Source organism: Caloenas nicobarica, chromosome 10 (genome assembly GCF_036013445.1).
Source record: "Caloenas nicobarica isolate bCalNic1 chromosome 10, bCalNic1.hap1, whole genome shotgun sequence".
Taxonomy (NCBI): domain Eukaryota; kingdom Metazoa; phylum Chordata; class Aves; order Columbiformes; family Columbidae; genus Caloenas; species Caloenas nicobarica.
This window is the reverse complement of record NC_088254.1, coordinates 7,876,804-7,893,106: the sequence shown is the minus strand read 5'-3', so window position 1 is coordinate 7,893,106 and position 16,303 is coordinate 7,876,804. Positions and strand designations below refer to the sequence as shown.

Here is a 16,303-nt window from a genome sequence, read left to right as displayed (position 1 = left end):
ACGAGCTCCTCCCGGGCTCAGCACAGCTGCTGCGGGACGAGGGCCGTGAAGCTGCCGGATTCGGGTACTCCAGGAGCAATCAGGTGCCAGAAAGTTGGGGATGGTGCTGACGAAAGCTGAAGGTTCCTGGAGCGTTGCGGCCGACCTAGGAAGAGAGCTGGCACCGTTGGCTCCGAGGCGCAAGGTCCCCGGGGCTGCTGTGCCCTGCAGTGCTGCGTCCTCCACACCATGGCCGAGCAGTTGGCCCTTCCCCCCGATTTCGGACTGCTGCCTTGGGAATTTGCTTCAGCTATTTCCTGGAATATGAATGTGTTTATTTTCAAAGGAGAACAAACGTAAAACCCATACAGTAGCTTTGGGTAGGGCGTTTCTTTGTAGAGGAATGACTTGAATAATTGAATTATTGCCTCTTTTTAAGAATTTAGGTACTTCTGAAGATTGCATGGAGCACAAAAGCAGCTGGTAGCACATAAAAAGTAAAACTACGAGGAAGTTGAGGCCCTAATGCCATGCCTTTTCCTATCATCGGTGCCTCGTGAAATGTTTGCAAAGTGAGTGCAAAATACTCCAGTTTTGGTCTCAGATTTTTTCTCACCTGCTTGCACTGGAAGCTGATGTATCTGATTAGTTATGGAACTTTTGCTCTAGTCTAAACTTTAAAGAGTAAATTAACATAATAAACTATGGACCATAGTGATGTGGCTAATACACAGCGTGCCATCTTTTCACTGAGGTTTGAAACACTTCAGTGGGTGATTGTTTTTGAAGTTGTTAACTCACGACTTGGTCCTACAAAAGTTGGGGGTGTGTGCTCACCTTCCTGGGGCACGAGCCGTTCTGTTGCAGTGAAGCGGGAGTGTTCTCATACATCTCCAGCTCCGTTTTCAGATAGAGCCTCATCCTGCGCGGGTTAGGCACCCACCTCATAAAAATAAGAGAACATCTTAAAAGCGCCTTTAATTAATGGAAAAAAAGATGTTTGCAGTGTTTCTCATAGTGCTTAAATAAATGCTTACTTTGTAAAAGACACTAAAACTCCTTCGCCTAAAACACTTGAAAAAGTTTATTTTTTAAAGCCGCAGGCAGCAATTCATGGTGCTGTAGGAAATGCTAAGGCGATGTAGTCACCACCTTAAATGGAATTTCCCAGGTTGTTTTCTTTTGTGTCTTTATTGCTTTTATCTCAAGAACAATATGTACAGTTAGGAACTCGAAAACTAATGTCCCGCTCCTTCAAACAATAGGCAAACACAAAAGTAGGTTTGAGCCGTGGCTGATTGACATCCCAGTTCTGCAGCCAGTTACGCGGCTGCGAGAGTTCACTCGCCCCACGTGTTTGCAGAACCGGGCTCAGAGGCGAACGCAAACGTCAGCCCTGCTCGGCCCTTCGTGGGCTTGCCCGGAACAGCCGCACGATCGCCCCCGCGCCAGCCGCCCCCATCAGCGTGCGCCTCTGCGCGGGCCGTGCCGCTCGGTGCGGGCCGTGCCGGGTGCTGCGGGCGGTGCCGCTCGGTGCGGGCCGTGCCGTTCGGTGCGGGCGGTGCCGCTCGGTGCTGCGGACCCGGCCCGCTCCGCTCCCTCCGTTTCAAACCGTCCCCCGCGCTCCCATAGGCTGCGCGGGGCCGGCAGCCGCTCGGCCCCCGCCACCGCTGCCCGCCGCCCCGACCATCGCGCGGGGGAGTCCGGCGGCGGGCGAAGTCTGCGATCGCCCCCACGCCGCGAGGCGGCCGGCGGGGCCGGCGGGGCCGGGGGCTGCAACGTTGTCGCCGCCGCTCCGCCGCCGTTCGGGGGGCCCGGGCCCGGCGGGGAGGGGAGCGGCGGCGGAGCGGGGCGGGGCGCTGCCCCCCGCGGGCGGGATGGGCCGCGCCGGCAGGCAGACATGTCAGTGGCTGCGCGGGGGAAACGGCACGCGGCGGCGGCCGGGCGCGGGGCAGGCGCGCGGCGCGGGCGCTGAGGGGCCGGGCGGGCAGAGGCAGCGGGGCCGCTCCCGCCCTCCGCGCCCCGGCGGCGGCACCACGGGCGGGCTCGGCGGGCCCAGGCCCCACGGCGGGGTGCCGGGCGCCGCTGCCGCGGGAGAGACAGTGCACTTTTATCGAACTTGAGCCTCCGCTCCCATTCCTCTTTCTTCCTCCCTCCTCCCCGGTCCCCGCCCCTTCCCCGCCGCCCTCCTCTTCCTCCTCCCCCCGCGCCTGGGATGTTTATTCGGGCAGCTGCGTGAGGCGCGGGCGGTGGCGGGGAGTTTCTCTCCCCCGGCCTGAGTAGTTGCAGGCGCGCACACACTCGCGCTGCTCCGGGGGAGAGAAGGAAACAAGATGTCTGCCAGGGCCGCGGCGGCTTCCACCAAGGTAAGGCTCAGCGCCGGGCCGGCGGCGCTCCCTCCCCGCTCCTGGTCCCCGCCGTCGCCCCGGCGCGGTTTTGGCGGCGCCGCCTCGCAGCCGCTTTCCGCGCCGGGGACCCTGTGCCCCGCCGAGCCCCGGGGGGCGCTCGGCCTGAGGGGATGGGCGAAGCGGACCGTGGCCTCCCGGCCGCCGTGCCTGGGCGCCCGGTGAGCCTCCCGGCCGCGGCGAGCGAGCGCGCAGGTGGCCCGCAGCCCCCCAGGCCCGGGGCCGCTGCCCCGCCGGCCGCCTCCGGGGCGCTCCCGCCCGCCTACCTGTTGGATGCGCGGCGGCGCCCGGCTGGCGGGCGGGGAGCGCTGCGGGCGCTGGGCCCCGGCGGCGGGACGAGTCCGCGCCGAGCGCGCTCCCACAGCGGGGCCCTTCCCGGCGGGGGCGGCCCGGCCCCCGGGAGAACCGCCGGGAGAAGCCGGCGGTGCCGGCCGGAGCGCGCTCCCGGCAGCTGTGGGGCAGCGGTGTCGGGGCGCGCTGGGACAGGCCGTGCCCTTTTGTTCTGGGCTGAAGAGCCGGATCGCAAGTAGGAAAGGTTTAACCGCGAGCGTCCAGTACTGCAGGATTTTTCTCTAGCCGCTGAATCAGTGGGAGACGATTGCTGCTGACATAGGGCGAACAGATTCGGGGCGGCAGTGATCTTTCGCAGCCGTGCCGGCCCTCCACCTGATCCGTAGGTGTTGTGGTGCAGGTGCACGTTCGGGTGTGTACTCTGACCGGTGAGCAATGCTGAGCGGCCCCGGGGAAAGAGGTGGAGTCAGGAATGCTCAACAGGTTATTTTTTTCCTCGTGTGAAATTAAAGGTTTGCTTTGGAACTAGCTTGAATTTGAATTTCGAACTAATTTTTAGCTGGGGCTCCCAAGCAGCTGCCCTGGCCTCAGCGTGACAAGTTCCTATTGTGTGTTCGCTGGGGTTGCTGGAGCTCGGCTTAGTGGTGTTTGCTCTCGAGTGAAACTATGTGGTTTCGGTCTGATGTCACTTGCTGGTATGCACTTACTCAGAAGTGACACTCTGCAGGCTGGAGCACCTTATTGCATTACTACCGAAAAACTTCAGGCTACTTGAAAGACTAAGTTACCAGTAAACTTAGTAGTTGTAAGATATTGTTAGCTGTAGCGATTTGATCAACTCCAAAGTCTTAATTTACTTTCAAAGTGCATTCAAACCAACCTCAGCTTCCAGAGCATGATTTAAAAAACTTAAATGCCAGTGTTGACCTACTGAATGCCATGCCCCTTTATAAGCCTGCTTTCAGATATCTCATATGTTTTAACGTATGTGTACGCATTTAAACAATAAACACATACGACTGATTTATTTTGCGTAGTATTTCTAAGTGGTGTGTGGTATCACCACGCCTGTTCAGATGTATTTATATAAACAATCAGGACTTGAAGAGAAATGTTATCTGTGCTCCTAGGAAGAACAGTTTTGTGTTAGAATTCTGCCACATGAGGAATTGTGAAAAATTGCATCAGGTTAAATTTCGCAGATTTTCTCTTGTATGAAACCAGGATGCAAGGTTCTGCTTCCCGTTAGCTATATTTTAAGGTAATATATTTATTTTGTGATGTTGTGGAAAAATATTGCTGTCCACACATGTGCATGAACCGCCTTAAAAAGAGTTTTGTGTGTTGTGGTTTTCTTTTTTAATACAGAAGTATTATCTGTTCTAGTTGTGGACTGGTGTACAGACTGGTGTAGAATTGAAAGTCGTATCTTACCATAGCAGTTATTTGAAACTTCTTCCAGATGATGGTCATATCAAATTGGCCCTTTGATCATGTGTACATGCACACAATACCAGCCAAACTGATTGTACTGAAAAGTTTGTTAATTTAAGGATGTTGCAAAATATAGTTGTCTTCGGGGTTTCACTCTTCACTGGTATATTTTCAGATTTTATTAAAGAATATGCATTTGAAATAGCGGATCTCTTAGAAAAAAATCAAACCATTAAGTCCTGTAACATTTTTAGTGTAAATTCTTACAATTTATAATAGCCTTTTATTGAAGTTATTTCTTACCTTTTGATCTTGATCACACAAATGTCCTCAGAGACTTGAATGTTGTGCATACAGTTAATATGAATGTCCTTGTCAAAATAGAAGTGGTTTCAATAGGTGAGTAGTGTTATTTCTACTTCAGCCGTTAGTTCCTGGGCTACTGTTCATATAGTTTTAGTAGTTGTAGATGGTGGGATTATAAATATTTTAGAAATACTACAACATTGGAGGATTTATGTCTTTGAGTTTCAGATCTTGTTTCTTTCAGTCACCCCTTTGGACATGGTATCCAGTTTCTCATTTTTTGGGGCTGCAATGCATTAAAAAAACCCTCTATGAATGGTTTTCTCTTAATAGTTACTTAACATACTTTTTACCTTTGTGGGCCTTGTGTCCATATCTACATTTATCTTGGCACACTTGACCAGAAGAGAATGTAAAAAAAAAATGTTTCAGTTAGCTGAAGAATTCTTATTTGGGCATGTGGGAATTGTGGCTGGTATGACTGATTGTGTTATGCCCTGTTATCAACAGTCTTTATGCTACCTGCCACTGCCCTTCAGTTTGGGTTATTTAACTTTGTCCCTGCTGTGCTGTAAAAGAATGTGTTTTTATTAAGGTTTAAAATGCTTGCTGTAGCTGTTGGTAGTATACAATAGAAAATGGTGAGATAAATTAAAATTTGCTTGCAGTTTAATCTAGTGGTGGCTGACTGCAAAATGTAGGGGGCCTAATCTCTTCTGATGTCTCTTTGAACAATATTAATGGATGCTGTGGGAATGACAGTCATGGTATTAGTAATGAGATGTAAAGCTTTCCACCTTTAAGCTGATGGTGCAAATATAGTCCACATTGGTTAAAAAAAATACAAATGCTTTTAAGTAGTAAATGTGGAGACAGGGCTTCTTGAATCCCTGAGCCTTTTTGAATGCTGAACCTGAGCTGTGTAGACTTTCTTCTGGTTTTAAATAAGTGCATTGAGAATATTTCTGTCTTTCACCTCAGTCCTGTAATTAATTGGATTTTGGTTGTTCTAACTGTCTGTCTAGCTCCAGGTGGTATCTGTTATCTACCACTTCAATCAGAAGTTGAGAATTTGATCATGTTAACAGTTCAAGACTTGCTGATTGCAAGGACTCTTTGGTTTCCTCTACTAGAGGGAATAACTTACAGTCTTCATAAACATGGGTTAGTTTTTTACCCCAGATCCTACTTGGAGACACTGATGTATTTGTTTCTTGTAGAGGATATATGTGCAAGCTTTTCAAGTGTTTTTAAACGTGCCGTAATCTATGAGATAGCGAAGTTTGGAATGATTTTTTTTTTTTTGGCGTTCACACTGTGGAGTTACATTAGTTCTCTGGGTGCTGATGAGATTCTTCACTGTAATAACAAAGGAGAAATAGATACACAGAAAATGCATATGAGGAAGTAACACCAAGTATGGAAAGAAGCTGAGGATTTGGTTTAACATCAGAACCTACATTCTACTTGGGGAAAAAAAATGCTGTAAAATGTCTGCATATAATTTTGATAGTATTCCCTGTAAGTTGTATTTGGACTTTAGGAAATACTATTTAAAATGTTTTGTTTTCTGAGACGAAATTATCTCTATAACTACATTTTGGGTTTTTGGATGTTCTAAAATTCTTCGACTGTTACAGTTATGACTGTAGGCAACTTCAGCTACCACATAATAGTTTAGGTGCATTTTTCAGTATGAATTTTGTTCTAATGATGTGAGAAGAGCCATGAGCTCCACACTCTGTAGGTCATTGTGAAGTATATTCTGGAGTTTGCTTCTGGTTCACCATGCAGCACAAAGATTACTGTAATGTAAACAGGGCTTGAAATCTGCCTGTGCCTGGGAGCTGGCTCCACCTCCACAGAGTGGAAAATCAGTAAGACCTTATCAGCGACCAGCTAGCTAATCTTGTTTCAAGGAAAACATGTAGAAATGGGTTATTGTACGTCATAGGTATTTTAAGGTGCGCATTGTACTACTACTTATGTACTATGAGAACAGATATTGGGCTTCTGTCTGTGCAGGACAAAAGGCTAAAACCATGGTATTTTGAATTGATGCTTCAAGTCAAGAGTGGTCATTAGGCTTGAGGCTGTATCTCCATTGACACTAAAATGTACTATTGTGGTCAAAACTTTCTGGTATAAGGACTCATGAAAATACTCAATAACACATCATCGGTGTAAGATACTGAATTGAAAACAGAACTGTAAATAGTGAGGTATTCAACCTGAATTATGCTGAGTACTTTGGTTTTATTACTTGAAATCTCGGGTCAAAGCACTCATCTAAAAACTTTGTATCTAAGCCAGTGAAGTTCTGACCAAGGACCCAGCAGTTCAGCCATTGCAGCCATGTGAAACGGGATCCTTGCCTGTCGTGTTCTGGAACTAGAAGAAAACCGATGTCTTGTGTATAGTGGGTGGGTGGGGCGGAAATCAGGTTACGGTCATGGTGTGGGGAGAGTAAAACCACGTGTGTGTCTGTGTCAAAATTATTAGCGACAAAGTTTGGTTTAATAACATGTCAAATGCTAAGTGTCTGTTTGAGTTAAGGGGTAGAATTTGAGGCACACGCTTATTGTTAAGTTTATAGGATGTCTGAAGTTATGTAATCTGTACAGCAAACTACCCCCTGGTTAAGAAAGACATTGGTCATTTATATCTCCCAAATTTTTCCTGGTTATCCTAGTATAAATGCAACAAAATTAATATCCAACTATGCTCAGTGTTTTCTCAGGCAAATATGTTGCTAATGACTTCTTCACTGAATGTACTGATTAAGCAAACAGCCGTAGGGAAGTCTTAAAATTAATTCTGTGATTCTCTGCAATGTATTTATGCAGAGTCCAGAAAGTCCCGAAATGAAAACATTGTCTTATAATTATGCTATTTTAGGGACAGATTCTTCAAATATGTGCCCTACACTCATAAATAGTAGGGATGCCCTTGTTTCAGGGGGCTGTGATGTGCCTCAGGGAAGAATCTGAGAAAATAGAGGAGCACGTTCATCTGAGCACTCCGAGGTCCAGTGTGGGTCTCTTGGATCCTCCACAGTAACAGGTGCTGCCGAGGCCACAGGTGTGGTGACTTGTCCAGGGACAAGGCTGTCTGCTTGGTTATCTGTGGGATTTTCCTGCTGCGATACATCCTTAGATCACTCCTTAAGCCCCATGGGCTGTTTGGGCTGCTGCAGGGTCAGAGAAGTGCCCCAGCGTGTGCAGGACTGGGCACTTTGGTCACGTTTGCTATTCCTGACTCTGTAGGACATTCACGAGCTTTTAAGAGTTGTTTCCTGCCTTTGCAAGTCAGGATTTGTTTAGACACTTGGAAAAATTAAATATATTGTAGGTGCTATAATTTTTAATATTTGTTTTATGTTAAAATAGTATTTATTTTCTCAGGGTATTTGGTAATCTCTAATAGGATTCTTGTTTCCTAATCCATTATAAACAGATGTTCCACCCTTTGTGGTGGGGGAGGGCAGCCTAAATTCAGTAAGATGATAGCAGTAGGAAGTGTTGTGTTGGAGCAGTTCATGTTCTTATGACAAGTGGGCAAGTGTACTATGACCCTTTTTGGCCTGTGTCACTCATCATAAGGGGTTTTGTTATTCTTCCATAGCAGAGAGAGCAATAACAGAACTTGATACTGCTGTGATATTCTTTTCATCTCCCCACCCCCACATACGCAAAGTACTGATACGCTAAAAATAGAAGTTGGGCAAAAGTAGGCAGTTTCTTTGATTTGTAGTTCCAAGCCTTTCCCCAGTTAAGTACTGCATTGAAGAGCAGTCTGCATCTTCCTCACCACTGCCTTTTACATTTGACTTCTTTAGCAAGCAAATTACAAATATTCCCCCCCATCCCTTCTAATACTGCGCTGTCATTAATTTTCAACTCACGATCCTTTGGGATTGTATCTGCTGTTCCTTGCCCAGTTTGAATGGGGTCCAGCAACAGTGTCTTCCCCTCTGCCCCACTGGGTCAGCAATCATTTTAACAGATGGCCTCTATTTATGTATCCAGCTTTAAATTTTTCTTGTAAATATTAAATAGCAGTGTTACAGCTATTTAGACTCTAGACTGATGACTGTTTCTTACAATGTATCTGGACTGGCCACAGAGTAAGCAAGATGCACAGAGACAGAGATGGTGTCTTTTAGACTTGTTAATGCACTTCAAAGCATATGGTCAAGCTTTTGGACTCAGCTCTTTAAGAAGAGTTGGTGTGGCTGGAAGAACTCCTGTTGCGCTTTCCTACAAACCTTGTTGATTATCTTTCTTTAGTCCACAGCTGCTACAACAGTGTCACTGTTGCTGCAGCATTAATGACTTGGTTATATTTGTTCTGAAGTTGGATAATACAAAAATTGTGGAGAAGTAACTTGTGGCTGAAGAGACTGTTTTAAGAGCTCAATGTTTTGAGTAGAGTTAACTAAAAGGAAGTAATAACCCTAAATTATAACTAGAAGCAGTAACATAATGAACCAGGACAGACTGTGAAATTTGAACAATGATGTCAGGTGTTTTTAATTACTTAAATTACAAGCAGTGGTGACATGAGCCCGCAAAAGGACTGACCTAGCACACATTGCTATGATTTTTTTTTTGACGTTTTTAGAAAAGAGCAAATGGGGGAATATTTACACAGTTGCTTTCAGATTAATTCAAAATGCAGTAGGTTTAAGTTACACCATCTAAAGATTTGTTGTTTCTAATAGAAAGGAACAATTGGATTTAATGTAACTGTAAAACTGTAGGAAGAGTAACTTTAAAAGGTGCTCCTTGACAGTGTGTTATCAAATAATTAGTCAGTTGTAACTAATAGGGGATCAGATCAGGATAGTACCTGAGGCTAAGTATGCCAAGTATTGTTTATCTGTACAAATTCCAAGGCTTGTAATAAATCTGTAATTCGTGTTCATTTTGGATGGCTCACTTCCCCAGAATTAAATCTGGGAGAAGGCCAGATCATGTTAACCCTCTCAGCACAAGATGCTTGTTTAAAAAAGTTTCTCTCACTCTACCCAGCATTGTTCCTACATGTTATTTGGAAAAATAGTCCTTTGCCCATGGATGCCACATGAAGTAGTTTTCCAGCATAGTGCTAGGTGGAAAAGGTTCAGGCTTTTCCTGTAAATCTGGACTCCCTGAAATAGTATTTCCACTGGATATTAAGATCTTTAAGCCAAGCTTGAAGGCATGGCTTTCTGACAGAAGAACTTTTGTTCCCTTCAGAATTGAAATTAAGTTGTGGAAAGTGATTGGCCATCACATACAGGATAAACACCTCTGTTAATAACCCAGCTATGTAGGAATGGAAATTCCTGGAGGGTAATCTCATATGAGAGGACTAAATGGACTTGCATTTTGTTTGGCTTTTGCCCCCTATGGGTAATGTAGACTGGATTAATGCTCCTAAAACAGGGAGACTTTAGCTTGGGAATGTGAGAAAGGTCTACAGGTTTATAAAAAGCATATTAATCCTTTGAATCAAGAACATGTTTCATCTGAATCAGATATCATGCTGTAGAAGTATGCCATCTTATATTTTCCAGTCTTGCTCACATAGTTTATTGTGGTTGGTTTATTGTTGGTAGTTAGAAGGTAAGTGCTGCTTAGAGCTCCCCAGGAAACTGCAGAGTATCAAATTAGGGGATCTATCAGCCAAATTGCTTGGATACCTTGTCAGTATGCAACTTGGAGTATTTAGTCTATTGTGTCAATTGCAGCAGCTGACCCCTGTACATTTCTTAGGTGCAGTAGTACCAGTTAGATGGAAAAATAAGTATCACTTATAGGTTGTAAGTGGGCCATGAAATGTCATCATCTTGGGGGCAGTTAGGAATCTTCTTGACTGTATACTACTAGCTTTAGCAGAATTTTAAGTTTTTGTTTATGTTGCAGTCAGCAGCACATCTGCAAATCTTCTGTAAAGAGCCTGGGCACTGTTATCTTCTGAAGTGAATGGCAGAGGCGCTATATCCTTGCAAAGTTGTTGTGTCCCCCTTAAGTCCTTCTGATATTATGCATTTATTATGCATTTGCTGCTCAATATTTCTTAGACATCTCTGAAACTGGAAACATCTGCATCAGGGTGTTCTCCTTCATGGAAGTGCCAAGAGTGATGGCATCAGAGGAGGTGGGCCTTCACAAGCAAGGGGGATTCAGAAATGAATAAACAGCAGATGTGTTCTGGGCTACTGCAAGATGGGGAGGGGGGGCGCTGGAATGGCTAGATCTGTGCAATACTTGAAGTTGTTTGAATTCGATCATCTTCTGAATAAAAGGTTGACACCTGGTTTCTCAGATGAACTTTCTGTCTTTGGTTATGTTGCAATTGTATCTGCCTACCTTTCCTGGATTTTTGTGCAAGCTTCTTTTGGCTAAGGCAAAAATGAGAACTATGATGGGAGGAAAGGAACAGCTTATGGAAAACAGGAAGGAAAATACTAGGTGATATTTGAGGGCAAAGAGAGTGAAAGGCAAGAGGGAGCCAAAGGCAGACAGCTTTTAATCCTGAGTCAGCTACCTATTCTTCCTCTTCTTTCTTGCCTCTGCCCTTCTCAGCAAAGAAACAAACCTTAGCACAAATGCTGAGGTGTCTGGACTCTACAAATAATTATCGTTAAACCATGTGCTGTATGACTAAGCCTTACTCGCAGAATTGTCTCATCAAGACTAGCTGCATAGTTGTATTTGAAGATTACTATTAAAAAAAAATAAACTTTATAGGATCAGACCTAACCTCTGGAAGAGCCGTAGTAAAAAGCTAGATGTTTTGTTCAAGTCACAGGAGTATAGTTTCTTGTAGGTGTCATGGGAGTTCATTTGCTTCTTTGTGCTTTCTGTAGGCATGAACTGAAGGCAGTGGGGAGAGGAAAAGAAAATCGTAAAAGCTCTTTTAAATGCTAAAGCAAATAAAGGACAGTTTGAAGGACACTGGGATTCTCTACAGAAGTTCTAGATAATAAGAGTTTTCATAGCAAGCTGGAAGGATTTCAAAACATGTAAACATGCAAACTTCAGATGAGAAATCATCAGAAGCTGTAAACAAAACATGCTGAAATGCACCTACTGCTTATCCGTTCTTGTACTGCATTTAGACAGAACGGAAATTGTCACACACACTAATTTGGGCATTCCTCTTCAGTTACAGTATTTATCTGAACGTGTTCCCAGATAACTAGGGAAGGGCAGAATATTGAATATAGCTTGGCAAGCTACATCCTCTTAAACATGTATCTCTACGTTTTGTTAAGTCCTGTGCAGATAGCCAACAAAGCAAGCATCATCTGAAAGTTGTTCATCTTACTGGCTTAACTGTTCATGTAGATACAACCGGAGTTACAGGTGAAGTAAAACAAAGAGGTCACCTCTCTGAGAATGCTGTGCTGTTTTCAGGGAGAGGAGATGCTGACCTAAATGCTTCCAGTTGTGCAAAGAGTGATAGTTAGAGTTAGTTCAAAAGAGAGTAACAATTCCCATGAGATGGAAAACTATTCTTATAAATGATATATTCCGGCTAAAGGAAGGTCCTCCTCCAGCTAAACCAGTCTATTTAGGGAAGGAAGGTAATTCGGAATTACTTGCTTGCATAAAATGCCTTTCCAGATGAGAGAGAACACCACCCTAGCAGTCTAAAGGTGCGGCTCTTCCCACCCCCAAAATGCTCTGTGAATACTAGTGGTATTTTTAATGTTAAGAATATGATTTTTCTTTCTATGTTTTTACCCAGCTTCCTCAAATGTCCTGAGGTTTCTGCCCTCCTGATACTGGGGCGGAGCTGGGGCTGTTGCATGCTGAGAGGAGCAGCAATAGGATTGAAAATAACTGTTCCCTCCCACCCCAAGAAGAGAGGAAGAGTGAGGAAATGGCTGTTGAGGCGATACGGACTGCAGTTCTCCTTGGGAGAGGGAGAAATGTCTCTGACAGTGCACTAGTCCCAGTTTCTCTGCTGGTGTGCTGTTCCCAGGAACCAGTTCTGTTCTTTATTGACTGGGGTTTTTTCAGTTAAATTTTCCACCTGAAATAATGACATTATGTAATCAATACATGTCTTGTTCCAAATGGAATTTCGTATTTTTTGTCTGATTTCGTAGCTGCCTGTCCTGCTTGTTAAGAGGAATTTTGGGGTTGGAAATTGAAATATACAATAAGTGTTATGTTTGGATTTTTACTTTGGAAGAACTCTCTTTGCCTTTGAGGGTATATAAAATCAGAGATGATTCATTTGAAATAAACCAATGCTAACTAAAAGGTTTTCTTACTTCTTGCATTTATTTGCAATCAGTAAATGTCTCTTTATCTTGGGAGGATGCGTAAACAACAGTCAGAAGCCAGTGGCTGAGAGTTGCTGAGATGACTGCTCTTTCAGAATGACCAGTGGTGTTGCTTTCCCCCCCCTCCCCTCCCCCCCCCCCCCCCCCCCCCGCATTATGAGGATACCTTTTAAGTCAGTTGAATTATTGATAATTCTAGGACTATCTTTCTGGCTGTAAACTTAGTTTAGTTGACAACAAGGTGAGATTTATATCCCCTACTTCAAATTGTGCTAGCATCTTAGTTTAAAATGCAAACAGGCAGGAGGTGCCTTTTAAACTTGAGTGTGATATTTCTGCAGCATACGTTTTGCTAGCCTGAACTTCTGATTACATTGAATACCTCCCTTCAAAAAAATCAAATGTGCCTTAAATAGTTATTGATAATAAAAATACTTCAAACAGAAGCAAGCAGTCAGATAACTCACTTCTGTGTGAATGAAGAATTTTTGAAGTCACCTGAAGTAATGTAGTAGAAAATGATTTGTTGGCGGTAGAGTAAGCAGACAGTCGTCTTCTGGGCAGCAAAAGACTGACACAGGACAGAGGGAAGGAAAACTATGTGGTGAGCTGCAAGTCCAGACGCTTGTTTGGTGAGCCTGTGATCAGGCGGGCGTGCTGTGTGCGGTGGAGTAGGGCAGAAGAGAAGCACAGGAATCAAATAGTGAGTTGAAATGCTTGGAGTCCTACTACAATCCTGATTGGGTTATTGGTGACTAAATAATAAGGTTTTGATCTTGTGAGGTAGATGGACTGAGGGATTCAGTTTTTCTATTTCTAGGAAAAAAAAAAATCTCTGAATAAGTCAGTTACTTGCTTTGCTATGAGTTAATTGGTTTGAGATGGTTATAGCTGGCAGTAATTTCTCTTATAGAAAGTACTGTTTTTTCAAATGAACTGGACACTTGGTATGAAACTAGATTTTGCCCGCTCTACCTACCTTTTAACTTCCAGAGCAGGACCTTTTAACTTACTCAGTAGTTTCAGTCTTTCTGTATGTAAAGTTTAGTTTTATAGAAAACAACCGTAAACATTTTGGAACACTTGTTAGAGAAACAAAAAAACCTCAAATATATTTATAATTTATAAAATACTGTAGGCAGTGTTACAAGACTTAGTAAGTAGTTTTCCCTCTGTCAGAAAAGCAGATTTTTTTCTGTGTTTTAATGTTCGATTATATTTTTACTTGTATGTTAGTCCACATTTCCTGGATATGCTTACAATGTAGAGGTTAGTATGTAGCTGACCAAAACACAATACCTAAAATCTGTCTTTACTGTCCTAGCCCTTCAAGCAATGTAATTACGTTGCTTCCAAGCGATAAGCCAAGGCAATTTACAGATTACTGGAATGCTTGAAAACACTGACCTTTGGGGTCACTCCGAGCACTCCTATTATGCAGAGATTGCTGGGGCACTGTTGTAATGTGCTGGCCTGTCACATGCTGACCAACTCGCAGAAAGCTTTGATGCAGCTGTTTTAAAAATGCTTCTGCTGACTGATAGGCACTTAGGCCACTGACTGTGAACAAAGCTGGCTCTCGTTCATGCTTTTAGCCCCCCCGTTTTCTATAACAACACTTCTTCCCTGCTGACTGCACACACAGTTCTTATCTGGGCCCAATTGTTGACTTGTCTCCATTTAAATTGCATTCGTGTTAATTTTCACTTCAAAAATAGTCTTGTGTGTGAAAGACTTGGTTTGTGTGGTTTATTCAGAGCTGCTGCAAACAAGCAGCCTTGAAAAGTTGATGTGGTGGCTTTAAAGAGTGGGAGATTAAGGAGAAGAAAGAGTGTGTGACTGGGCAAAGCAGGGGAGGGAAGGGATTAAAAAACAATGGCCCTTTATTGAGGATGGCCAATACAGTGGAAAGTAGTTTCCTGAAACGTAGCATATATGGTATAGAAGTTTGAGATCTAATGTCTTTTCTTGAATTGGTACAAAGAACAGGAATAAGCTGGTAAGTAAATGTTCGTTTTGAGTATGTGATGCTTAATGGGCATCATACATGGTAACTATAATGTCTGTGCCGCCTTCAGTATTAGAAGCATGACTAGAACGTGAATAAAAAAGAAATTGCCTTTCATTTAATCTCTTCACTTTGGTTGTATTTATAGTTGTTAAAGTTGTTCAGGTAATGCCTAACTTGTGAGGATCATAGTAAGAGGAAAAACAAGTCCAAAAGTATAAAATCTTTAATTTCAGTAGCTGAACTAGAATGTTACAAGGATAAACTGTTTTTTGCTTTCCAAAGACACAGAGAATCCATGTTCTCACTGAAAATAAGGTTCTAGGTGTTTGTGGGAAGTAAACATCTAATCCAAGTAAGCCTGTACAGTAAGAAGTATAATAGCCCTTTACCTATGAAGGACAGATTCACCAATTTACAATTTAACCTTTGACTCGGGGAAATGTATTTATATTTAATAGAATCTATTGGTTGCTTTTACTTCTGATTCTAAGCCTGTTTGAGTTCAGTATGTTTGGATCAAAAATTAAGCATCTCTGTTGTGCCGAGACGTGGAAAACAAGGTAGTAACGTTTGACTGATATTGTATATGTGTATCGTCTATGGAGTTTTATGGAATTCTAAGACTGAGCTCCTGTTGAGCAGCATAGCATTGTTGTCCTCTTGTTTGGGGGAAGCGTGACTACATGTATTCGCCTGTGTTTAATGCATTTCTAGTAGGTGCAAAATATGCACAACCTCTGCCTAAAATCTCTTGAAGCAGTAGTGCATATTCAGGGAGAAGCAGCTGGTGTATTTAAAATGCCTTTTGCTATTTGGCTAAATAGTATACAGTGACAATGGACTAAAATATAAATTTGAAGTTGTAGAAGAATGTAATATATTTTTTTCTGGTATAGCCATGCAGTGAAGAGAACAGAATGAGTAATGAATTTACAGCAGGAAACTAACTAAACAGCGTAATCCATACTGAGTATTTTCCTACTCTTCTGGGTAAAAAAAAGTCTGCACTCCTTGTAAAGATTGGTAGGGTAAGAAAGTTTGTATAAATTCAAATTATCTTCTTGTGGTTGCACCTTAACATCCATAGAGGAGAAATATTTTTCTCCGGCTTAGTTCAACATTTGTTAATCTGGATGATCTTAAATGACACAGTGAAGCAAAAAAGATGCATTACTACACCTGTTGATAACATTACAGTATCTTTTAGAGCATTAAATTTCAAAAGGAACGTTTTCTGAAGGTGAACCTACAAAAATTAGAGGAAAAGATGCACCTAAATCAATATATTGACAAAAGAAGTACAAATTTAGTTATTGTCACTGCACTTAATTTTATCTTATAAATTATTAGGACTTGCATGATTATGAAGGTACAAATATTAAATCAGTCGAGCTTTGAAGGCATTTTTTTACAGTAAGTTTTCTTTTGCTATTGAATTCTGGTTTTACTCTACTGAAAGACAACTATACTACAACTGTCTTTGCTGGAAGTACTGTTCCATTTCTCATCTCTTCTGACCAACTTTTTCAATCTGTTTTTTATCCTCACCTATTTAGTCTTCATGATTTTTTTCCAAGGAATACTCAGGATTAA

General features: G+C 43.2%; 1 protein-coding gene and 1 long non-coding RNA gene across 6 annotated transcripts in view; one reads left to right on the top strand and one right to left on the bottom strand.

Moving 5' to 3' along the window:
• Positions 1-274: 274 nt before the first annotated feature.
• Positions 275-2,722, bottom strand: LOC135992313 (uncharacterized). The gene is made up of 3 exons (XR_010606719.1): positions 2,651-2,722; positions 817-922; positions 275-289 (listed from the first exon to the last, which is right to left on the bottom strand). It is a non-coding gene; the product is annotated as an uncharacterized LOC135992313 (long non-coding RNA).
• The window catches only part of TJP1 (tight junction protein 1), a 72,476-nt gene continuing 58,212 nt past the window's right edge, over positions 2,040-16,303 (top strand). For all 5 annotated transcript variants that reach the window (XM_065641366.1, XM_065641365.1, XM_065641364.1 and 2 more), the window contains exon 1: positions 2,040-2,345. In XM_065641366.1, the coding sequence (XP_065497438.1) occupies positions 2,313-2,345 (33 nt within the window). In that variant the 5' untranslated portion in view covers positions 2,040-2,312. The remainder of the gene's footprint in view (positions 2,346-16,303) is intronic.